General features: G+C 31.9%; 1 protein-coding gene across 4 annotated transcripts in view; it reads left to right on the top strand.

The window, feature by feature from the left end:
• The window catches only part of LOC143073009 (WD repeat-containing protein 91-like), a 71526-nt gene that overhangs the window by 24057 nt on the left and 20892 nt on the right, over positions 1–26577 (top strand). The window contains exons 7-16 of one of the 4 annotated variants that reach the window (XM_076248221.1): positions 6836–6965; positions 7328–7365; positions 8879–8973; positions 9519–9615; positions 10948–11042; positions 13224–13380; positions 15509–15617; positions 16034–16146; positions 18058–18246; positions 18901–19256. The exons of 1 other annotated variant lie outside the window; for it this stretch is intronic. In XM_076248221.1, coding sequence (XP_076104336.1) covers positions 6836–6965; positions 7328–7365; positions 8879–8973; positions 9519–9615; positions 10948–11042; positions 13224–13380; positions 15509–15617; positions 16034–16146; positions 18058–18246; positions 18901–19065 — 1188 coding nt within the window. In that variant the 3' untranslated portion in view covers positions 19066–19256. Of the gene's footprint in view, positions 1–6835; positions 6966–7327; positions 7366–8878; positions 8974–9518; positions 9616–10947; positions 11043–13223; positions 13381–15508; positions 15618–16033; positions 16147–18057; positions 18247–18900; positions 19257–26577 lie in introns of those variants that run through there. 2 more of the 4 variants (XM_076248223.1, XM_076248224.1) reach the window with 2 other exon arrangements.

Raw genomic sequence — 26577 nt, 5'->3', positions numbered from 1 at the left:
AACTGTAAACAGCAATAATGTTCAGCAAAGTAAGATCTACAAATAAGTCAACATGACCAAAATGGTCAGTTGACCCGTTTAGGAGTTATTGCCCTTTATAGTCAATGTTTAACCATTTTTCTTAAATTAAAGTAATCTTTTACAAAAATCTTCTCCTCTGAAACTACTGGGCCAAATTAATCCAAACTTAACCACAATCATCTTTGGGGTACCTAGTTTAAAAAAAGTGTGGCATGACCTGGTCAACCAACCAAGATGGCCGCCACGGCTAAAAATAGAACATAGGGGTAAAATGCAGTTTTTGGCTTATAACTATGAAACCAAAGCATTTAGAGCAAATCTGAAAAGGAGTTAAATTGTTAATCAAGTCAATATTTATCTGCCCTGAATTTTTCAGATGAATTGGATAACTGGTTGTTGGGTTGCTGCCCTCCAATTGGTAATTTTTTAAGAAATTTTGTCGTTTTTGATTATCTTGAATACTATTATAGATAGCGATAAACTGTAAACAGCAATAATGTTCAGCAAAGTAAGATCTACAAATAAGTCAACATGACCTAAATTGTCAATTGACCCCTTAAGGAGTTATTGCCCTTTATAGTAAATTTTTAACAATTTTCATTAATTTGGAAAATTTATGTAAATTTTTACCAAATATAGTTCTCTGTTACTAATGGGCAAAGTTCATTATAGATATAATTGTAAGAAGCAAAATCGTTCAATAAAGTAAGAACTTCAAACACATCACCATCACCAAAATACAATTTTGTCATGAATCCATTTGTGTCCTTTGTTTAATATGCACATAGACCAAGGTGAACGACACAGGCTCTTTAGAGCCTCTATTTTTTTTTACCAAATATATATTACATATATTAAATATATATAATATAACATATAATATTACATGACTGATTTATATCAAATAGATTCCATAAGATGTAGAAATGTTTAAAGTTTTATTGCTTATTTGGCCATTATACATGTATTATTCATGCTCATTTGAATTTCTGACCAGGGGAAGAGAAAGAAAAATATTTCTTGAAAAGTTTGCAATGTATTCTTACCAGATTAAAATCACAAAAATTTGCAAATAAACTATCCAATAATGAAAACAAACCTCTTGAAAATTATGGCCAATTCTAATATGACGGCCCATAATGGTCATCTAGTATAATCACAATATATCTACCTTTAGCCCAAATGCAGCAATACACAAAAACGGCTGTTTCGCGTTACGACCAACTTTTTTGTACTGCCAGATATTCTCATATATAAAACATCAAAACCCCCAGTTTACGTAGGCTAAGATTCAGATACAATATATTTATCTCTTTTCTACAGCAAAATAAACAAATCTGTCCATTTCAATCTATTTTACATGATAAAATTTTCATAAAACTAAAATTTTCGAAATGATGTTATTGTCTTGGCATGGCAACGAAACAAGGTGATGTCACAAGTATGATCCCGTAAACAAAAAAAATCAAATGTAAATACCGGGAGTTTTAAGGGCATACGATACAGTTATAGGGCAGGTAATGACGTTGCTAACTTAAATTATTATTTTCACGACGTCAAACTGTGACTTATTGGGAAAAGATGCAGTTTTGGCTGATTTTTATCATTCAAACTGATTTAACTTGAAAACCAGTTCATGGGCCCCTCTTTTTTAAAATGAAATTTGGTTTGATTCCGTAAGAAGATTATGTGTACCAATTTTCATGAAAACGTAAATAGTGCAAATTTTTTTTAATTTGATTGATATACAGCAAAATAAGACGGTTTTTCCTACATTCATGATCAATTGATAAATTTGAGTTATTTGTAAAATTAAAATGTACAAATTTACGCAATATTTATATAACACATAAATAAAAATTATTTAACAAAAAACAGATCATGTTTATCTTTTAAAACTAAAAAGTAATGTATTTCTATCGAAAGGAAAAATACGTCCACAAATGCATATTTTTAGGAAATATATGAAATTTGAATCTCAATTTACTTAAAAAGTAGCATGTGAAGGTATATTTTTTATTACATATTTGATTTAATTAATCAGGTAAAAAATAGCCTACATGCAAATTTTCATTAAATAAGGATCAAAACTGTATTGTATGCCCTTAAAGCTTCCTGTATGCCTCAGAACGAATAAAATTACATTGGAAGAAAATATATAAGTGAAAAATGCAATTAGAAAAAAAATCATTGAATTATATTATATTACTAATATTATCAAAATTGGGTAAAACGGAACAGCCAAAACAGTATTGTATGTATAGGGCTTTCACGGTTAACAAAATTACCGAATTTGTCCTATTAGAATCGAAATAGTTCATGGCAGCCGTAGATTTGTTTTCATTTAACCATGGGTTGGGCATTTATATTCGTATTTTACCCCTCGCTAAGGCTGAGGGTATCGCTAAGGCTCAGGGTAAAATAATCGAATATAAATGCCCAACCCATGGTAATATGAAAACAAATCTACAGCTATGATCTCTTAAATAAACAATAAAAACTGAGACATTTCTGCATGTTATGGTATCTGTTTTATAAAAAGCTCTCATAAAGATATACTTGGTAATATTTTTTTTTTAAATATCTATTTTAGTTGAAATGATAGGAATTTTTTTTGAATGAGAACTCACTTTTGTCCTATGACTGTATAGATGCATCTAAGGGAGTGCAAAGATTATCAATCTAAAACTTCTTTTCATTATTTACTGACTTGAATTAAATTGAAATCTGACAGATTTATTTGGCAGATTATAAGTGATTTAAGTTACATAACTTTATTCTTGATCTCATTTTCATAGTTCAGTGTCTTCTTGAAAAAAAAAATCATGTGATATGATAACAGTATTTGGAATAAGAGTAAGGTCACACGACTTTGGCCTCGTTTCATGGATCAGTGGTCTAGGTTAAGATTTCATAGTCAAGTCTGTGTCTCAGATGCTATAAACCATTACTCAACTATATTTGTTACTATAAAGATAAGGCCACTATATTTTTGTGTAAGATTGTAAGGTGTACATGTATGACTGATAGGTTCCATCTGAATTTGACCTCATTTTCATGGTTCCTTGGACAAGGTTAAGTTTTTGGGGTTTGGTCAGTTTGTAAATACTATAGCAATACGACCACTTGGCACTATATTTTGTGTTTGTAATGGTTTTATGGTGTATATGTTTGTCTGACAATGTTTAATATGAATGTGACCTCATTTTCATGGTTCATTGGTCAATATTAAGTTTTTGTCATTCAATTTGTTTTTTAAGGTTCTATAAGCAATATGTCCACTATTTGATCAAGGATTTGTAAAGTAAGATTGATTTAATGTATGGAATAATTGTAAGGTGTACATGTATGGAATAATTGTAAGGTGTACATGTATGGAATAATTGTAAAGTGTTCATGTATGGAATAATAGTAAGGTGTACATGTATGTAATAATTGTAAGGTGTACATGTATGGATGACATGTTTAATTTTACTCTGAGTGTGGCCTTATTTTCAAATTTTTCATGGATCATGTATTATTGTGATTATATATATAGTTATAATTTAATTTTGGATGTTACCCGTGTTCTGTTTTGTTTATCATATCATAGACAAAATTTTTTCATTGACGTCATCAATGTTTTTTTTATGATTTACGCGGGTTTAAAATGGAATTTAGAATTAAATTATAAGAAATCACTGTAATATTTTGTCAGTCTTTTCGAAATAACATAAAGAATGTGGTGCACACTGTTAAATAACCCGCTATGCGCATTATTCAGTGTGCACCACATTTTTAGCTCACCTGGCACAAAGGGCCAAAAGAGCTTTTCTCATCACTTGGCATCGGTCAACATCGTTAACTTTTACAAAAATCTTAAACTACTGGGCCAAATTTAACCAAACTTGGCAACAATCATTATTAGGGTACCTTTTTAGCTCACCTGGCCCAAAGGGCCAAGTGAGCTTTTCTCAGCACTTGGCGTCCGGCGTCCGGCGTCCGTCGTCTGTCGTCCGTCGTCTGGCGTCGTTAACTTTTACAAAAATCTTCTCCTCTGAAACTACTGGGCCAAATTTAACCAAACTTGGCCACAATCATCATTGGGGTATCTAGTTTACAAAATGTGTCTGGTGACCCGGTCAACCAACCAAGATGGCCGCCATGGCTAAAAATAGAACATAGGGGTAAAATGCAGTTTTTGGCTTATAACTCAAAAACCAAAGCATTTAGAGCAAATCTGACATGGGGTAAAATTGTTCATCAGGTCAAGATCTATCTGCCCTGAAATTTTCAGATGAATCGGACAACCCGTTGTTGGGTTGCTGCCCCTGAATTGGTAATTTTAAGGAAATTTTACTGTTTTTGGTTATTATCTTGAATATTATTATAGATAGAGATAAACTGTAAACAGCAATACTGTTCAGCAAAGTAAGATTTACAAATAAGTCAACCTGACCCAAATGGTCAGTTGACCCCTTTAGGAGTTATTGCCCTTTATAGTCAATTTTTAACCATTTTTCGTAAATCTTAGTTATCTTTTAGAAAAATCTTCTCCTCTGAAACTACTGGGCCAAATTAAACCAAACTTGGCCACAATCATCATTGGGGTATCTAGTTTAAAAAATGTGTCCGGTGACCCGGCCAACTAACCAAGATGGCCGCCATGGCTAAAAATAGAACATAGGGGTAAAATGCAGTTTTTGGCTTATAACTCAAAAACTAAAGCATTTAGAGCAAATCTGACATGGGGGTAAAATTGTTTATAGGGTCAAGATCTATCTGCTCTGAAATATTTAGATGAATCGGACAACCTGATGTTGGGTTGCTGCCCCTGAATTGGTAATTTTAAGGAAATTTTGCTGTTCTTGGTTATTATCTTGAACATTATTATAGATAGAGATAAACTGTAAACAGCAATAATGTTAAGCAAAGTAAGATTAACAAATAAGTCTACATGACCGAAATGGTCAGTTGACCCCTTTAGGAGTTATTGCCCTTTATAGTCAATTTTTAACCATTTTTCGTAAATCTTAGTAATCTTTTACAAAAATCTTCTCCTCTGAAACTACTTGGCCAAATTAATCCAAACTTGGCCACAATCATCTTTTGGGCTAGTAGTTTGAAAAATGTGTCCGGTGACCCGGCCATCCAACCAAGATGGCCGCCATGGCTAAAAATAGAACATGGGGTAAAATGCAGTTTTTGGCTTATAACTCAAAACCCAAAGCATTTAGAGCAAATCTGACATGGGGTAAAATTGTTTATCAGGTCAACATTTATCTGCTCTGAAATATTTAGATGAATCGGACAACCCGTTGTTGGGTTGCTGACCCTGAATTGTTAGTTTTAAGGAAATTTTGCTGTTTTTGGTCATTATCTTGAATATTATTATTGATAGAGATAAACTGTAAACAACAATAATGTTCAGCAAAGTAAGATTTACAAATAAGTCAACATGACCGAAATGGTCAATTGACCCCCTTAGGAGTTATTGTTCTTTATTGTCAATTTTTAACAATTTTCATAAAATTTGTAAATTTTTACTAACATTTTCCACTGAAACTAATGGGCCAAGTTCATTATAGATAGAGATAATTTTAAGCAGCAAGAATGTTCAGTAAAGTAAGATGTACAAACACATCACCATCACCAAAATACAATTTTGTCATGAACCATCTGCTTCCTTTAATATTCACATAGACCAAGGTGAGCGACACAGGCTCTTTAGAGCCTCTAGTTTTGAAAATGTGTCCCTTGACCCGGCCAACCAACCAAGATGGCCGCCATGGCTAAAAAAGAACATAGGGGTAAAATGTAGATTTTGGCTTATAACTCTGAAACCAAAGCATTTAGAGCATATTTGATATAAGTTAAATTGTTGATCAAGTCAATATCTATCTGCCCTGAAATTTTCCGATGAATTGGACAACCGGTTGTTGGGTTGCTGCCCCTGAATTGGTAATTTTAAGGAAATTTTGCTGTTTTTGTTAATTATCTTGAGTATTATTAGAGATAGAGATAAACTGTAAACAGCAATACTGTTCAGCAAAGTAAGATCTACAAATAAGTCAACAATACTGAAATGGTCAGTTGACCCCTTTAGGAGTTATTGCCTTTTATAGTCATTTTTTACCAATTTTTATTTATTTGGTAAATTATTGTAAATTTTTACAAAATATTTCCTCTGTATCTAAAGGGCCAAGTCTATATAGATAGAGAAAATTGTAAGTAGCAAGAATGTTCAGTAAAAGTAAGATTTACAAACACATCACCATCACCAAAACACAATTTTGTCATGAATTCATCTGTGTCCTTTGTTTATGATATGCACATAGACCAAGGTGAGCGACACAGGTTCTTTAGAGCCTCTAGTTTATGTTATCTCTTCATAGACAGAAAAAGTATTACAGTCATTCCTTAAATAGTAAAATCTTCATGTTACAGGTTGCAATTCTGTAAATATAGACAAAGACATGATGACAAAGACAATGCAATTTTCCATAGGAACTCTGCAACTAAAACTGCCACTTTTACTCTGCTGTAGTCTGGAGTAAAACAAATTATGACTGTTAAACCTTCATGGAATGTTTTGAAAATTGTTTCTACATTATCAAGAAAATTGTTTGGACATAATTAAGCATCTGATTAAATACATATTTTTTGTTATTTTTTGGTATACATTAAGTGATTTAAATGGATTTGTGTGTGGTACTAACACATTCATTTTAAGTTTTATTCTCACATTCTTTAGTTGCTGTTTGACTGCATATCTAATTGATATGAAAAATGAAAAGCTCTATCTATGTAACCAATATTTAATGAATATTTTTAGTCTATCAGTGTTGGAGATACTCTATCATCTTCATCAGCCCAAAAGGAAGAGAGTTTACCTGAAGTACCTCAAAGGTCACAGAGTCAACCTGCTCCTGAAACACCACCCATTAAAGATGTCAAATGTTCAGGTAAAATAAATGATAAGATGATTTACTGTGTCCTGTACAAATTCAAAGTGTGACAAAGCTGTTTATATTTATGTGGTTATGAAAACCTTGTTATATATAGTTTCAATTGGTTAACAGATTGTATAAGGTCACAGAAAGGTGATCGACAGGACTCCTAAGCAATTTTCATGTTTTACTGATAAGTTTAGTTTTGAATACTCAGATACATTTCAGCTTAAACATGTTCTTATAATAAAGTTTTAAGGATAGTGTGTCTTAAATATTGACTCTTATATTAAGTAACAATGTAATCTCTACTGTACTGTCTGTGCATGCATTTTAAAATGGATGACTTAAAAATATATTGTTGGTTATTTTTTTAGATGAAACAGATAAATGTCCATTTCTATTGTTAAGTCAGGTGAGTTTGAATATTAAAAGTTGAATTTATTAATTATTGTTTTTTGGTAAACAAAATGTGCTGTATGGTGACACCTATGTATATTGATATAAGGGGTGTAGTATAATGATTATTTATAACTTTTACACATGCAGGTGAGTGAGGAGAAACAAATCAAATGTTTTGACTTACTTTTTTCTTGCTTGTTAAAAGTGAAGAAATATAATTTCCTTATCTTGTACCTAAGTACCTTGGGTAGTAATTACTCATTCATTTAGAAAGGTAAACATTTAAATGCTCCACTTAGGGGCATTATGTCTTTCTGTCTATGTCTGTTTTTTGGTTTGTTCATTTATTCGTCTGTCCTGCTTCATGTTAAAGTTTTTGGTCAAGGTAGTAATTGATAAAGTTGAAGTTCAATCAACTTGAAACTTAGTACACATGTTCCCTGTGATATTTTCTTTCTAATTTGAATACCAAATTAGAGTATTGACCCCAATTTCTCCGTCCACTGAACAAGAAAATGATAGTGTGAGTGGGGCATCAGTGTGCTATAGACACATTCTTGCTTTTATTCAGACACTCTTGGTTTTAATCGAGAAACAGTCACAATGTTTTTGCTAGTGATTTCAGTACTTCCTGAATGTTTAAATAGATATAGGTAAAATTCAAATTGAAATGACCATAACACACTTGATTCCTTTGGTGTAATGTCAATTGCTACATCTACCATCTAGAATAATTTCTTAGAATTTCCTGGCAAAATTCAATTGTTTGTTTCTATTTTGATGGGCAATTGGTTTCAAGAAATTTAACTTCCGATGTTTTGAATGTGATGCAAAGTAGACTTAAACTGTTTCAGAAAGTCTTCAACCATGTGGCAGTAATTATATTTTGATTTGATGGAACGATTTTTAAATTCCAAATTTGAAAAGAAATCAACCAAAATCAGATCAGAAAAATGCATGTCCAATTTCATATGTTTTACGTTTAAAACCTTTAATTAAAAAAAAGGCACTTATATCAAAATTCCTGGATAAACCAGTTTCCATTTAAATTTTACCAACAGCAGTACTGATTGATAACAAAAAGTATTAACAACAGTTGACAAAAGAATGATAACCTTTTGGACAAAACTTAAAGCATGAACATTATGTGTCATTTCATATCTTCTAAAGGAGAAGATCTGGTAAGGGCTAATGTATGCCTAATATTTGATGTACATAAGACTTCTGACATTTTGTTTTAAAATCTTTAAAGAGTTTCTTCATGCGATTCAAGTAGTTATCATAAAAACTTAAACTGATTTGGTCATTAAAGGCACTCAAACTCCATCTTTAAAATGAAAATTCCATCAAATATGCCAAAAAAACACCTCTTTTCAGCTGGTTTTGATGTAAAAAGGAAGTGGCTGCATTAGTGTTCAAGTTCAACCTTTGTTGTCTTTCATTATCAAATACAATATATTTTTATGACCCATTTATGGGCATAATGTTTTCTAGTATTGAAATATATATAGGGTTTAATTTTATAGGAGGATTATATAGAACACAGAGCAGCTATATCCTACAGCAAGTTCAGTAATACAGGACAGTATATTGCCAGTGTAGATGTCGATGGGGTAGTTAAGTATGTACCATACACAGTCACATAAAATTTATAAAATGTTATTAGTAGATTTTTATCTCACATCGTCTGGATCTATTTGACATACTTTATTTTTATTGTTCATTATACAGGACAGTATATTGCCAGTGTAGATGTTGATTGGGTAGTTAAGTATTGACCATACATAGGCACACTTAAACTTAAGAAAATACTGTTAATAGTTTTTTTTTTTTGTTTCACGTATTGTGGATGGACTACAACTTGAGATGCTTTATTGCCATTAGTGTTTTTTTCAAAATTTTCTACACTGTTCTTGTATTGTAATGAATTTCTTTAAGCCTTTCTATATGAAACTCACGATATACCAGTAAAGTAACACTTATATTTTGATAATTCTGTTAAATTTGTACATATATGATTAAATGAACCAAAATGACCATACCCTATAGAGTTAACCCCCAGGAATAAGTCCTCTTTGTTATGCTTAGCCATTTGTAATTTAGTCTTTATTTAAACAATTTTACATGCATTAATATCAAAGATTTTTCTGTGTTATATATTTGTAGAGTATGGAGTTGGAGTCCCCAGCCTACTACAGCTGCCACTGTTATGTCAAAGTCAGCATTCCTATCTGTTGAGTGGACAACAAAGTCAGATAGATGGGTAGGTGTCTGTATTAATATGTTAAAAAATATGGTCATATCAATAAGGCTATTCCAGGAAATAAGATATTGGACTGAGTTAGACATACATCAGATAATACTTTTTTTCTGAGGGTGCTAGGTTTGAATGCATATACTATTCTGTTATAAATTAAAATAGAAATGGGCAGCAGAATAAAAAAAAGTGATCTCTAATCCCACCCCATAAAAAAAATTGCTGGAAAAACGCTTATCAAATTTCTTTGTCACACAGATAAAAGAAAAACTAATTGTGTGTTGATATTCTTTAATTGATATATGTGATTTGATTTTAAATGAGACAGCAACACATAAAAAAGTACCAAGACAATAATAAGCAAAAGGTCACTTTATCACTTATAGCAATAGGCCAAAAACTTCAATGTACTAGGCTAGGCTTGACTCCTTCATAAGACTTCTTATTGCAAACCAAATGAACTTTTTCCACCAAGTCATTTCTTGGTCAAGGTATTTAAACTTTTGTCAGTTTTTATTGTCTTATTGAATAAAAACAATAACTTGTTCTCTGTGTAGTTTATTCACTGGGACATTTTAATATTTTTGGGAAAATATGCATTTTGAATTGGTGGTGAACCACATTTAGAAAACAGTTATTTTATTTACATTTTTTATGTATAGTGAGAACATTTTTATGCCCCACCTACGATAGTAGAGGGGCATTATGTTTTCTGGTCTGTGCGTCCGTTCGTCCATGTGTCCGTTCGTCCGTCTGTGCGTCCGTCCGTTCAGGTTAAAGTTTTTGGTCAAGGTAGTTTTTGATGAAGCTGAAGTCCAATCAACTTGAAACTTAGTAGACTTGTTGCTTATGATATGATCTTTCTAATTTTAAAGCCAAATTAGACATTTGACCCCAATTTCATGGTCCACTGAACATAGAAAATGAAAGTGGGAGTTTCAGGTTAAAGTTTTTGGTCAAGGTAGTTTTTGGTGAAGCTGAAGTCCAATCAACTTGAAACTTAGTTAACTTGTTGCTTATGATATAATCTTTTTAATTTTGAAGCCAAATTAGACTTTTGACCCCAATTTCACGGTCCACTAAACATAGAAAATGAAAGTGGGAGTTTCAGGTTAAAGTTTTTGGTCAAGGTAGTTTTTAATAAAATTGAAGTCCAATCAACTTGAAACTTAGTACATATGTTCCCTATAGTATAATCTTTCTAATTTTAATACCAAATTAGATTATTACCAAATTTCACGGTCCATGGAACATGGAAAAGGATAGTGCGAGTGGGGCATCCTTGTACTTTGGACACATTCTTGTTTTGCTTCTGATCATTCAATTATTTGTTTTCAGTTGTTACTAGGAAACAGATCAGGAAATATACGATTATTTGATGTAAAGGAGATGAAGTCTTTTTATGAAGCGTCTGCAGATGCAAGTTACCCCAGGTAAAAATCAAAGACTATTTCTTATTATGTGATAGCTATAAAAAAATAATCTGTAAGTCTTGTATAGGAAGTTTTATTTAATTTGAAAAAAAACCTGTTGTATATATTATATAGTGATAGCAGGGTTATATGATAAGTAGAAATGTCACTGTCAATAAAAAGATCTTCAGCATCTATAAGCTAAAATCCCTTCTTAACTATAAAATTGAGTTTTAAAAAAGTTTTAAATTCAAGATAATGTGATACTTTTCCCTATATATAGCCAGTATAATGATTGAATGTTTATTTGTAATTTTGTCCTTCTCCCTTTCAGAGTAGTGCCATTATTGAGAATCATTGGTTTTCTTAACTACCTTAAAACAAATGTCATATGTGCAAGACAAGGGTCCGGAAACGGTCATATATGCCAGACATGACCGATTCGGAAACTCAAAAGTCCTAAATCATTTATTGGGATTTAGGTCAAATTTTATTTTTCAACAGAAATAATTTCGGTCATTTCGTTGAGATTGAGTTTCAAATCGCCATTTTAAACATATTTTTGTTTTGTTATCAATTTTATGTAATTAAACTGCCACTCCAGTAAAGTGTTATAATCCTGAGGGCCCTCCTAATAACTATATTAATGCCTCGGGGAGCTATTGGCTAATGATCGCTAATCTCTTTACCTGTGTTTTTAGTTCACACCTGGCTATTAATCACAAGCTCCGAACTAATATTATAAAGAAATTAAAATTCTATACCAAATGTCTTCATTATTTAATTACTTTTCAGCTAAGACAATTGTCAATAATGATTTAAAATTAAATTAAAACTTGATTTAATTTACGTAGAAAAAAGATTTTTTTCACTACTAACACACATGCTTTGTTTACTATGAATCCAGGTCTGTTCGCCCTGATTCATGTTCGCCCTAGTACCTGTTCGCCCTGATACCTGTTCGCCCAGGGTCCATTCGCCCTGATTATTATTTTTTTCTAATTGTTGTCTAGTCGCATTATTTTAAGTGTTTGAACAAATTATGTTAAAGTTTGTTGAAAAATTGACAGAACATTTATATTGCCGCAATCAATTTATCATTTTCCCTTTGATTTGCAGAGTAGAATACTGGAATACAATGTATTTATCTTTATTGATATTTGTTAACAAAATAATTGTAATCAGTCAATCACGAAAGTATGCAGTATAAATAAATGAACTTGTAAATCCGTTTCATAATTTACAGTTCTTACATCATTAGTTTTATTAATTTCAAGCTGAATATTTTATCAAAATAAAACGTTTGTTTTTATTATTAATCCATCAAAAGACAAGTTTCACAATAATCAGTTATCTGAATTATTTTGTAATTGAACAATTAATTATCAAAAACAAGCCATAAACTTTTAAATATTTCAATGTTTCCATAAATTTCAAGAATATACATGATATATATACCATAGAAATATCTGAATAAGTTTATTCAACTTCAATGCCCTGAATATTAATATTTTTATAGTAGGGCGAACGGACTCTGGGCGACCGAACTCAGAGCGAACGGACCTAGGGCGAACATGTTATAAGGGCGAACGGTCCCGATACCGTTTACTATGATACGCATGCCTGAAATTCTCTTCCTCAGATTTGACACTAAATCATCAATTTAAAATGATTTCTTGCTAAATAAAGCAAGTGCAACTATTTTCATTAATATTCTTACACTATTAAAGGTAAAATATTAAAAAAACGATGTTTTCTTGTGAATTAGTAAACAAAACTAATCCCGGAATAAGTCCGGAATTGTTCGTTTTAGTATTGTCGCATTACATCCGGTTTGAATTTCGACTTCAGAATCGAAAGAAATGTAAGCGATGACCGAGAAAATTACGATTTTGAGTCATTAAAATTATTTTATTCTAAAACTGTTGCCTTCCCTTAATTGCTTTTGGTCGATTTTAGGAAAATGGTAGGATAAATCATGAAGTAAACGCGATGCAACAGTGAAACAAGTTCGTTGATGCTACGAGTATGAGCATACTCATGCAGTAATGAGATTTTGACAATCTGTTTTTGAAAAGGGTCACCAACTTTTATGTTATATGAAAATGACCGAAATTAGGTGAAAAAAATTCCGGATCCTTGGTGCAAGACCATGCTTGGTGATCAGTTGGTGTCTTTAGCAAGTCCTTTTTTACATTTCAGAATTATATCTTTATGTTCCAATCCAGCTGGAGGATCCTTTGTTTGTTCTGCAAGTGTTCACAGATCTAGATCAGCCTCAGGGAGTTCAGAGTTACAGGGTTATACTGGAAAAGTTGGAAAGCTGTCTTACTGGGATCTTAGAACAATGAAAATGATTGTAAGACCTCAACACTATTTAAATGACTGTTATATTTTATGCTGTAAATTTGTTTAATAATGTACAAAAAGTCATTTTGGACCTCCTGCAAGAAAAAAATTGGATTTTTAAATTGTACTGCATCCTTTATTTAATAACAATTAAAAATCAAATAGAATGAATATAATTTGTAACACACACCTAAGGCCACGGTTTTTTAAGTTGTTGGTTTACGGATTTTCCCCATGAAAAAGTCGGGTCGGTCGGTCGGGAAAAAAAAAAGAAAAAAAATCATCTTTGAAGACAAAAAAATATGCAAAATCAATATATATTTCACCTTTCTAGCAAAATGTTTGTTATGCTATTTTATCATCATTTCTAAAATTTTAGTTCGATGAAATATTATTGCTCAGCTGTTATAAACTACGCATGACATTGTCTAGTAATTTACAGTAAAAAAAAAGGGGATGCACGGACAAAGACGAAATTAAATCATCATTTCAGAAACAAGAAAATAGATTCGCGTAGCTCTTAATCAATTCCAGAAAACTTGGTAAATAATGATCTTCAAGCACAAAAACTGATAAAGAAAAAATGCATAAACGTCGTACGAAAATAAGTTTCAACACACGTGTCAAAAACCTAATAGAATCGTCCACTGGAAAAACAATATCGGGTTAATCTGTTGTCTTGCATTCCCGTTTTTTTATCCAAATGAACGACATTTTTTTTATTACCTATAAAAACAAGAAAATTCTTAATGATTTGTTAATATTCAGTTCTTTAATTTGATGCCTTCACCCTGTCCACATTTGGACAAGTCTATTTCTATGAGATGATGCATCTTACGGACTGATGACAAATAAGGTAAACGAACTTATTGTGTAATTGGTTTTAAACACAAGTTTCGTTCTGCAAAATTATTTGCGCAAACGACATTTCAAGGTCAGTTATAATTGATTTGTCTATATTTAGAAACGTAAACTGGAAGTTTTTTTTTCACACCAGAAAGTGTTGTCAATTTTGTTAGTGATTAATGCATTTCATTTCAGGAAAAAAAATATTTTAATTATTTTTCAGGGATAATGCATTTGTTAAGGTCGGCGGGAATAAAAAAAGCGTGAAAAGTGAATTTTATTTTTATTCTGGAAATCAGCAAAATTGGGTCGGCGGATCCGTAAACCAATAAATTAAAAAATCCTGGCCTAATTGTTATATGTTTTTTAATGTATAACAAGTGAAATAAATGTAAGAATTTAAGATATTCATGTGAGGCCTCATAAAATATGTTGACAATTTGGCTTTTAGAAAATGCTAAATGAGATGGATGATGTCAGATGATGGAGGAAAACAGTGGTATTTTTACCCAATGTACATTTTTATGCCCCACCTACGATAGTAGAGGGGCATTATGTTTTCTGGTCTGTGCCTCCGTTCGTCCATGCGTCCGTCCGTTCGCTTCAGGTTAAAGTTTTTGGTCAAGGTAGTTTTTGAAGAAGTTGAAGTCCAATCAACTTGAAACTTAGTACACATGTTCCCCATGATATGATCTTTCTAATTTTAATGCCAAATTATAGTTTTGACTCCAATTTTATGGTCCACTGAACATAGAAAATGATAGTGCGAAGTTCAGGTTAAAGTTTTTGGTCAAGGTAGTTTTTGATGAAATTAAAGTTACATCAACTTGAAACTTAGTACACATGTTCCCTATGATATGATCTTTCTAATTATAATTCCAAATTATAATTTTGACCCCAATTTCACGGTCCACTGAACATAGAAAATGATAGTGCGTGTGGGGCATCCGTGTACTATGGACACATTCTTGTTTAAAGATAACCCAGTTCCTATGCTATGGACACACTTTCTTGGCTAATTTTCAAAGTGATGTATACTATTAAAGACTATGATATTTGATGAGAGTTGATTTGAAAAGCAACTTTTTATAAAAAAATAAGCATTTTCTAAACAAAATGTCTCAAGTTTAATGCTAAACATCATTGGATTGTATCATGTAAAATACATAAATTATCTAATATTCATTTAGAGGTGAAACTTAGGAGGATGATTTTGGAGCTGAGCACAGATTATTTGAAAATTAACCTATACTTTCTATATGTACAACAAACATATTTCTTTTTTATTTCAGCAACAGTTAAATCTAGATCCTGGTCCTGTTGCTATCAACTGTTGTTCTTACAATCATAATGGACAGTTATTATTGGCTGGTGCTGCTGATGGAAGGATAAGGCTTTTTGGTTTGTTGGTTTCATCTTACAATGTGGAACTAAATGAATGTGTATACCTTCGATTAGAATTTATAAGATAAACATTAAATTAAATTTTACTGACTGCTATCTTGTAAACAAAAATGTTGGAAGCATCAAAATTCAATGAAGTACAAATTTTATATGACAAAAAGGATTCATGGTGAAATGTGTCTATATTCTATAGAATGCAGTGACGTTTAAATGAATCTTTTAATAGATTTAAAAGTTTGCAAAATCAATTAATAAAGACATGTCTCTTCAGACTTGATATTATGTTTGCTTCACTGAGAATTTCATGGAAACAAAAAATATGATCTTTTTATTTGCATTGATAATATTTTGTAGATATGCAACAGAACAACAGAAAATATGATCTTTTTATTTGCATTGATTATATTTTGTAGATATGCAACAGAACAACTGTATTTCACAATGGGAGGCTCACAATGGGGAAGTTTTATCATTACAATTTAGCTCAGATGAAAACATGTGCTACAGTTTAGGCACAGATGAAAAGGTAAACTCTTTTTTCTGTAAACAAATGTTGCCATTAAGATGGCATCTTTGAAAATTATAAGAATGTATAGGTATATTGGTAGCTTGTACAAGGCCATAGCGCATGTCCATTTAGAGCGGAGCAAGGCGAAAAAATTTTGAGCCTTTTTTTTTAGGGGGGTTTGGGTGCCTGAAACAGGAGAAGCTTATTTCAGCATTACTATTTATAATAAAAATTTAAAAAAAATTTAACAGAAATACATTTTTTTTTATTAACTAGCCTAGTAAGTAACACAACAAGTTTCAATATTAAAGTTAATCTCTGATGGTTAACCAAAACTTTCCGATTCTCCTGTGACCTGTACTATAGAAAAGCTTCAACACATGTTCTTATGTATATATATATTTATGTCCAACAGCAAGTTATAAGCTTCTAAAAGACGAGAACATGTAATAAGCATCAATTAGGATATATTTATTATACATAATCATTAACCATAAGAATAGGTACAGAGAAGACTAGACCAACATTGTAACTTAACCGAATATTTGACGTTCAAATGTCAGAAGTGATCACAAGTTATCTGGAAGGCATGTCAACCTACATGGACACATTATTCTACCAATTTTTAAGTCATTGGTTTGACCTTCCGGGGTTCGAACCCACAACCTACCGCACTAGAATCAATGGAACACGCTAGCATACAACCAGACAATGCTGATCAGAAAAAGAAACATGAATAAAATATTTTCAAACAATACCAAAAATATATTTCATACTTTTATTAAACATAAATAAAAATCATGAATTGCCTTATAAATTAAAGACTTCCATAGAAAAGGCGCTTCATGATTTTGTTTAAATTAATTATTAATAATTATTATATTTTTGGTCAATGAATTATGTTATCGATTAGCATTTGTTGTTCAGTGAGTTCACAGATAGTGTAAACATTGGTAACTATAGCATTATCAATTCAAAAATAAACCAAGGAAAGTAGTAAGCCAGCATACTTTTAGGGGGTGTTCATACTCATGAGTTACCTTTTTCATCTTTTTTTCTCCTTAAAGAACCTGTCTTCAACCAGTTATGAACGACATTAAGATTTGTTTCAATTTTTTTTTTGTATTCAGAACACTTATTTTATTACCTTCACCGCTATGGTAAAAGCTGCAATCGCTGCTGCAGATTGGACACACTGTATGTAGTGTGCTGGTAGATAATTTGAAACTCGAAACTCGCATATTGATAATGTAAAATACATAATTAAAAAAAAATGACACTTCCAAAGTTTGGTGGTTGTTTCAAAAGTGAGGCATTTGCCTCATTTGCCTCCATTACGCTACGGCCCTGTTGTATTTTATGTAAACAAATTTAACAAAAAATTGTTTCTGGACACTAAATGCTTTGAAAAATATTAATGCTACTTGGTATATTCTTGCCCAAAGCCAGTTATTCAGTCAAGGCTGGTTGCAAATACAGTTTTAAATATACAAATGCAGGGCAGAATTTTAAATCCTTTAAGGATTTTAATGATGGTCGAAGTTAGTGGTGCCCTCCAACAGACATTGTGTGTTTAAGCAAGATTGGAGGGTATGTCTGCAAGGTCAAGGTCAATATTTCTCACCTTTCTAAAGACCTATTACAATAACAATATGCTTACAAACTTTTAGCTCCATTTTCATAACAATAAAGTGAAATTAAAGTCTTATGAATTGTAGGTATGCTTTATTTTATTACCTTGAACCTTGATGACATGACTGGTTTTCTACAGCAATTGGTTAAAATTTCTATAAAGTTGAACAGTTTGGTTTCATAAAACAAATTGCTATGTGGTCAGTTTTGAATGAACTGCAATAGGTGGAAAGCAACACTTACAGTCAAGTCATAGTCAGCTCTCCTGTTATGGAACTACTGATTTTGTTTTTTCAGTTTTATCAGTGGAACATTCACAAACCAGATAAGTCTAGAGAACTTCCACTCCACTCTGGTGCTGCTCTACCATTCCTGTCTAGTGGCTTAGCAGCTAGTAAAGAGATACCTAAAGGGAGATTGTTTGCTTTTGACCCAGAGGGACAGTATTTGATTTCCTGTGATAAAATGGCTGGATCTCTTTACAAGGTACAGTTTATTGATAAAATTTTACAGAACATGACAAGGCATGAATTAAAAAAAATTAGTATTTTATTGAATGCCAAAAATGATCTTGCTATAAAATATGTGAAGTTTGAGGGGGGAAAAAATCAAGACTAAAAACATTTTAGAAAATGCAATTTTATAAAGCTTTTAAAAATCAGACTAAAAACAATTTAAAAAATACAATTGTTTAAAGCTTCACATTTAGAATTGATTGATGATAATACAAAATGAAGGTTTATGTGTTGTCATGTGCTATAATAAAGAGTTTCCTTTTTGAGTAAAAGGTTTTCTTTTAGTTTGGAAGAGAAAAGTAACTGCATTTGTGAAACGCATTACTCATGCTAGCTTCTTTTTACAATTGATGGAAATATATTCATTAATCAGATACTTAGATATTAAACTTTATTATATAAACAGAACCATGAAGGCACATACAAATATTGAAAAGGAATTATACTGTTAATTCAAATCAAAAATTGTTAATTCAAAGTTTAATTTTAAAAAAAATATATCAAAACAAATATGTTAAGGGAGAATTCATAAAATGTAAACACAGATACTAATTCAAGTAATAATTAATGCAAACCTAAAGTTAAACGATTTGTGGTTATATTTAACAATGATTTCATATTTCAGATAAAAACTGGAGAAAATACATTATTTAACAGAGTGATGGAAGTTAAGGGACACACATCTTCTGTAACTACCGTAGACTGGTCCCCTAATATTGATACTCAGATGTGCTTGACTGGAGCCATGGATGGAAAGATTAGAGTTACTACTCTTCTTTCAGAGAAATGATACACACCATGCTAACATCATTTCATCAAAAACAGTTCTTGTGTCCTGGAAGGATGAGAGTTGATCTCTTTTTTTTTCTTTGAGAGAAATATCTTACAGTGTACTAACAGAAGTATGCCTTAGCATAACATATCTGTTGAATGAAAAATGTGCAATATTTTTGGTTACCATTAAATGATAATCTACAGCTATGAAGTTTTTCTTTGATATTTTGAAGAATTGTTTTTCTGCAACAGCAAATCTGATATGTTTGTGACCTAGCTTCATGACAAACTGGTTGAAGTAGATTCTTCTTCTGCTATGATAAATTTCCAATGTGTTTGTGATTAATTGATTTAGAACAATATCAGTGGTCTAGTGAAGTTTCAAAACATTTATTTATATATGTACTTTGAATTTTTAATGGTTTCCAATTGACTTAGATGAAGTAAGTAGAAAACTTAGTCAGAAAGTATGTTTTTACCAGTGACATTTCCATTGTATAGTACACTACTCGTTAAAGTGCCAGTTTGGTGAATTAAAATTAAGAACCAAGTCTAGTGAATTTGTTGACTGGTGAGTTTAATGTTTCAAAGGAACAGCTGTGGTGCTCGTTTGGTAAAATAATATTTCACTTCATCAAAACATGATTAGAATGGGCTTTAGTTAAAGTTTGGTCCATTTGTTGCATTATAAATGTCATATATCTTTCTAACGCTCTCATCAAAGATTGTATATTTTTGTTGTATGACGTCAATAGTTCAAGTGAGGCAGATTATCTGGTCAACCGAGAAAGATTTCCAAATAGCAATAAGGTGTATGTTCACCTGACCTTGACCTTATATTTATCAAGTTAATTTTTAGTGGTTATGTTTGCTTCTTACATACAATAAAAAATACATTAATCTAAGGGACTTACTTTAAACAAATGAAATATAAACACCAATGTCCTTTACCTAATTAGGCTGTACCTGTATATAAGACTGATAACAAACTGGATACCACAATCTAATTTTAAGGGTGATGTTGTTTATAGAGCCGGTACATTTGTTTACTTAATGGCATACGATACAGTTACAGGGGAGGTAATGATGTTGCTAACGTAAATTGCAATTTTCGCGACGTCAAACAGTGACTTAACGGGAAAAGATGCAGTTTTCAGCTGATTATTAACATTCAAACAGATTTATCTTGAAAAGGAGTTCATGGACCCCTCTTATTCAAAATGACATTTGGTTTGTTTTCATATGAAGATTATGTGTACCAATTTTCATAAAAACGTAAATAGTGCATTTTTTTTAATTCGATTAATATACAGCAAAATAAGACAGGTTTTTCCTACATTCATGAACGTTTGATAAATTTGAGTTAATTGTAAAAATAAATATACAAATTTATGCAATATTTGTATAACACATTAATTACAAATAATTTAACAAAAAAACAGATCGCGTTTATCTTTTAAAACAAAAAAGTTCTGTATTTCTATCGAAAGGAAAATACATCCACAAATCGTATTTTGAGGAACTATCTTAAATTTGAACCTCAATTTACTCAAAAGTAGCACATGAAGATATATTTTTTATTACATATTTGATTTAATCAGGTAAAAAATAGCCTACATGCAAATTTTCATCAAAATTAATTAAATACAGAATCAAAACTGTATCGTATGCCCTTAAGAAACTACTTATTAATAAATAAAATATTCTAAAGGTTTGCTATTCAACACTGTAATTGTATCTTTGAATATTACTTATATTATTAATGATAACTATTTTTGTTATCAGGAAATTAAATCACAACTAAATGCTATTGCTATATATACAGCTATGGACAATCACATATCAACTTATTTGTGATACCTATAGTTTGGCACTGCAAAAGATCATGCTTTTCTCTGACTATTTATGACCCTTTTACTCTCAATCCATTGAATGTGAACTGATTAATATTTTATTTTAAGATGCATGATATTTGTATTAGTTACTGTGTAGCTTTCAGTGTGAGTTTTCTCTGAGCTGTACTCTTTGTTTTAAGTATAACATGTTTAACCCACCACATAATTAATGTATGTGCCTGTCCCAATTCAGGAACCTGTAATTCAGTGGCTGTCGTTTGTTTATGTGTTACATATTTGTTTTTTGTTCATTTTTTGATATAAATAAGGCCGTTAGTTTTCTCATTTGAATTGTTTTACATTGTCATATCGGGGCCTTATATAGCTGACTATGCGGTATGGGCTTTGCTCATTGTTGAAGGCCATACAGTGACCTATAGTTGTTAATGTCTGTGTCATTTTGGTCTCTTGTGGACAGTTTTCTCATTGGCAATCATACCACATCTTCTTTTTTTTTTATATATGTCAGTTGTTTTTGTGCTTAGTAGATATCTGATCTGTAACAGCAAGTTGCACCCGCAAACATGTTTAACCCAGCCATATTCTGCAATCTGCATATATTTGAACAAAGTTGTTGTTGTATATCGTATTTGTTTTTTATACCCCCATGGGGGTATACTGTTTTACCTCTGTCAGTCTGTCCATCTCATGAATAAATTTAGTCACATTTTATTCAGGAACTACAATACAAGGATTTCAGGGTTTATTTAAGTTAGCTTTACTGTATGATGTGTTTTCAGATTCATCACTCAACAACTTCCTTATTTCTGAGCACTTGTATCATTTTACACATGATAGCAAAGTTGAAAATTTTCATCACAGGAGCTTCAATACAAGGATTTCTGAAATTTGGTTTCAGAGTTTATATAGTATAAGTCAGCTATACAGTTTGATGTGTTTTCAGATTCACTACTCAACTACTTCATGTTTACCGAAATTATTCAACAGGGGTATCATCAGTGAGCAGTAGCTCACAGCTTCACTTGTTTATTGGCTCACCTGGCCCACAGGGCCAAGTGAGCTTTTCTCATCACTTGTCATCCGCCGTCGTCTGTCGTCATCGTCCGTCGTCGTTTACTTTTACAAAAATCTTCTCTGAAACTACTGGGCATAATTTAACCTGACTTGGCCACAATCATTATTGGGGTATCTAGTATAAAAAAAATGTGTCTGGTGACCCGACCAACCAACCAAGATGGCCACCATGGCTAAAAATAGAACATAGGGGTCAAATGCAGTTTTTGGCTTATAACTCCAAAACCAAAGCATTAAGAGCAAATCTGTCAGGGGAAAATTGTTTATCAGGTCAAGATCTATCTGCCCTGAAATTTTTAGAAGAATCGGACAATCCGTTGTTAGGTTGCTGCCCCTAAATTGGTAATTTTAAGGAAATTTTGCTGTTTTTGGTTATTTTCTTGAATATTATTATAGATAGAGACAAACTGTAAACAGCAATTATGTTCAGCAAAGTAAGATTTACAAATAAGTCAAATGACCAAAATGGTCAGTTGACCCCTTTAGGAGTTATTGCCCTTTATAGTCAATTTTTAACCATTTTTCGTAAATCTTAGTTATCTTTTAGAAAAATCTTCTCCTGAAACTACTGGGACAAATGAAACCAAACTTGGCCAAAATCATCATTGGGGTATTTAGTTTAAAAGATGTGTCCAGTGACTCGGCCAACTAACCAAGATGGCCACCATGACTAAAAATAGAACATAGGGGTAAAATGCAGGTTGTGGCTTATACCTCAAAAACAAAAGCATTTAGAGCAAATCTGACAGGAAGTGAAATTGTTTATCAGGTCAAGATCTATCTGCCCTAGAATTTTTAGATGAATCGGATAACCGGTTGTTAGGTTGCTGCCCCTGAATTAGTAATTTTAAGGAAATTTGCCGTTTTTTTAGCTCACCTGGCCTAAAGGCCAGGTGAGCTTTTCTCATCACTTGGCGTCCGTCGTCGTCGTCTGTCGTCGTTAACAATTTTTCAAACATCTTCTCCTCTGAAACTACTGAATGGATTTGAATGAAACTTAGCATGATTGTTCCTTAGATTATCCTGCACAAAGTGTGTGCTTCGATTTTTTATCCGTCAAAACACATGGCCGCCGTTACTTAAAATAGAACATAGGGGTCAAATGCAGTTTTTGGCTTATATCTCAAAAACGAAAGCATTTAGAGCAAATCTTACATGGGGTAAAAATGTTCATTAGGTCAAGATCTATCAGCCCTGAAATTTTCAGATGAATCAAACAAACCATTGTTGGGTTGCTGCCACTTAATTGGTAATTTTAAGGAAATTTTGCAGTTTTTGGTCATTATCTTGACTATTATTATAGATAAAGATAAACTGTAAACAGCAAAAATGATCAGCAAAGTAAGATCTACAAATAAGTTAATATGACCAAAATTGTCAATTGACTCCTTAAGGGGTTATTGTCCTTTAATGACAATTTTTCACAATTTGTTCATCATATTTGCTAACTTTAAAAAATCTTCTCCTCTGAAACTACTGAATGGATTTGGATGAAACTTAGCACGATTGTTCCTTAGATTATCATGCACAAAGTGTGTGGTTCGATTTTTGATCCGTCAAAAAATATGGCCGCCGTTACTTAAAATAGAACATAGGGGTCAAATGCAGTTTTTTGGCTTATATCTCAAAAACGAAAGCATTTAGAGCAAATCTGACATGGTGTAAAAATGTTCATTAGGTCAAGATCTATCAGCCCTGAAATTTTCAGATGAATCAAACACCATTGTTGGGTTGCTGCCACTTAATAGGTAATTTTAAGGAAATTTTGCAGTTTTTGGTCATTATCTTGAATATTATTATAGATAAAGATAAACTGTAAACAGCAAAAATGATCAGCAAAGTAAGATCTACAAATAAGTTAATATGACCAAAATTGTCAATTGACCCCTTAAGGGGTTATTGTCCTTTAATGACAATTTTTCACAATTTGTTCATCATATTTGCTAACTTTAAAAAATCTTCTCCTCTAAAACTATTAAACCAAATTCAACCAAACTTCAACTGAATGATCAGTAGGGTGTATAAAATAAAGTTTGTGCTTTATTTTTTATTTCGTCAAAAAACATGGCCGTCATGGCTAAAAATAGAACACAGGGTAAAATGCAGTTTTTGGCTTATATCTCAAAAACTCCAGCATTTAGAGCAAATAAGACAAGAAGTTAAAGTATTTATTAGGTCAAGGTCTACCTGTCCTGAAATTTTCAGCCGAATTGGGTAACTGGTTTTTCAGGTATAATGCCCCTGAATTGATGATTTTAAAGAAATTTTGCAGTTTTTGGTTATTATCTTGAATATTATTATAGATACAGATAAACTGTTAATAGCAAAAATGTTAAGCAAAGTAAGATCAACAAATAAGTCAATTTGACCAAAATTGTCAATTGACCCCTTAAGGAGTTATTGCCCTTTAAAGACTTTTTTCACAATTTGTTCATCATGTTGACTTACTTTAAAAAAATCTTCTCCTTTGAAACTGCTGTATCAATTTCAGCCAAACTTAGGCTAAATGAGTTTCAGAGTATCTAGTATAAATTTTATATTTCATTTCCTTGTATGTCAGAAACATAGCTCCTATGGGTAAAATAGAACATAGGAGAAAATGATTATTTTTTTTTGCTTTTGAAGAAAATAGGACGATTCAAAGAACATTTAGATAAATTGAAAAGCCAAAATAATCATTGATGAGAGATTTAACCAAAAAAATTAAGGTGAGCGATTCAGGCTCTTGAGAGCCTCTTGTTTGTTATTATCTTGAATATTATTATAGATAGAGATAAACTGTAAACAGCAATAATGTACAGCAAAGAAAGACCTAAAAATAAGTCAACATGACCAAAATGTTTAGTAAAGTAAGATCTACAAACACATCACCAGCACCAAAACACAATTTTGTCATGTGTCATTTGTTTAATATTCACATAGACCAAGGTGAGCGACACAGGCTCTTTAGAGCTTCTAGTTTATTGTTACTCAGCATAGGGGGCATTAAGTTTTACCCTCATCCGTCCATAGTCACATCCTTCTGTATCTCCCAAAATTAATTTCTGTTCTCTAATTTTATTTTGACTGGACTTAATGATATGAACGTATTAATTTTCTTGGGTAATTGCCGTCTATTAATGGAAAAATTCTCTAATTTGTTGTTCCCACACTCTAATTTTAGTTTGCCTCAACCAAATGTTATGAACATAGTACACAATGCTCATTACAACCAAACACATATCGAATTGGGATTTTAGTGGCAACTTTTTAGCTGTTCTAAAGTAAGGTACCTTTGTAAATAAAAAAATATAGAATTTGCAGCTTATTTTCTAATGGACACATTCTTTGTATATTTTTTACATAAATCAGGCCTTTAGATTTCTTCTTGGAATTGATTTGCATTGGTTATGTTAATTTTATACCTTGATAATGATATATTTGTTATTGGATTTGTTTTTTTGTTGAAAGTTATCCAGTTACCAAAAGTTATTTAGAATTTAAACTTCTATTGTAACGTTTGTGGGTCACTTTATTTGGTTCATTTATTTATTTCATTATTTGTATTTTTTTGCCCCATTTATGGGCATTATGTTTTCTGTTCTGGTCTGTTCACTTGTTCATCCCTTCCTCCGTCTGTCCGGCTTCCGGTTAAAGTTTTTGGTCCAGGTGGTTTTTTATGAACTCATTATGAATCAACTTTAAACTTAGTATTCATGTTCCTAATGATATGATATTTCTAATTTTAATGCAAAGAGATTTTACCCCACTTTACAGTCCACTGAACATAGAAAATGATAATGCAGATGGGGCATCCGTGTACTTAGGACACATTCTTTTCATTTATTTTCTCAGAAAGATTGATTATTATTATTGTTCAGCCTGAAACTTTTGTCGCAGAAAGCTCGACAAAGGGATAGTGATGCGGTAGCGGTGGCGGCAGCAGTGGTGGCAGCAGCTACGGCGTTAGCTCACTTCTCAAAAGCTTTATATTTTAGAAGGTGGAAGACCTAGATGCTTCATAATTTGTATATGGATGCCTCAGTCACATGTTTAATGTCCTTTACTTCATTTTCATGGTTCAGTGACTACTTGAAAAATAAAGTTAAGATTTTTTTTAATGTTAAATTCTCTCTTATTATAACTATATTTGGTATGTGCGTACCTTGCAAGGTCCTCATGCCCGCCACACAGTTTTCACTTGACCTGGACCTCATTTCATGGATCAGTGAACAAGGTTAAGTTTTGGTGGTCAAGTCCATATCTCAGATTCAATAAGCAATAGGTCTAGTATATTTGTTGTATGGAAGACTGTAAGGTATACATGGCCAACTGGTAGGTGTCATCTGACTTTGACCTCATTTTCATGGTTCAGTGGTAGTTAAGATTTTGTGTTTTAGTCTGTTTTTCTTATACTGTATGCAATAGGTTTACTATATTTGGTGTATTGAAATATTTTATGATCTATATGTCGATTGCCCAGGTTTTATTTAACCTTGACCTCATTTTCACTGTTCATTGTACAGTGTTAAGTGTTTGTGTTTTGGTCTGTTTTTTGTTGAGCCTAGCTTGACATATAGATAGTGATCCGTCGGGGGCGGCGTTAGCTAGCTTCTTAA

The sequence above is a fragment of the Mytilus galloprovincialis genome, chromosome 4, assembly GCF_965363235.1.
Source record: "Mytilus galloprovincialis chromosome 4, xbMytGall1.hap1.1, whole genome shotgun sequence".
Taxonomy (NCBI): Eukaryota; Metazoa; Mollusca; class Bivalvia; order Mytilida; family Mytilidae; genus Mytilus; species Mytilus galloprovincialis.
This window is presented reverse-complemented; position numbering and strand designations above follow the sequence as displayed.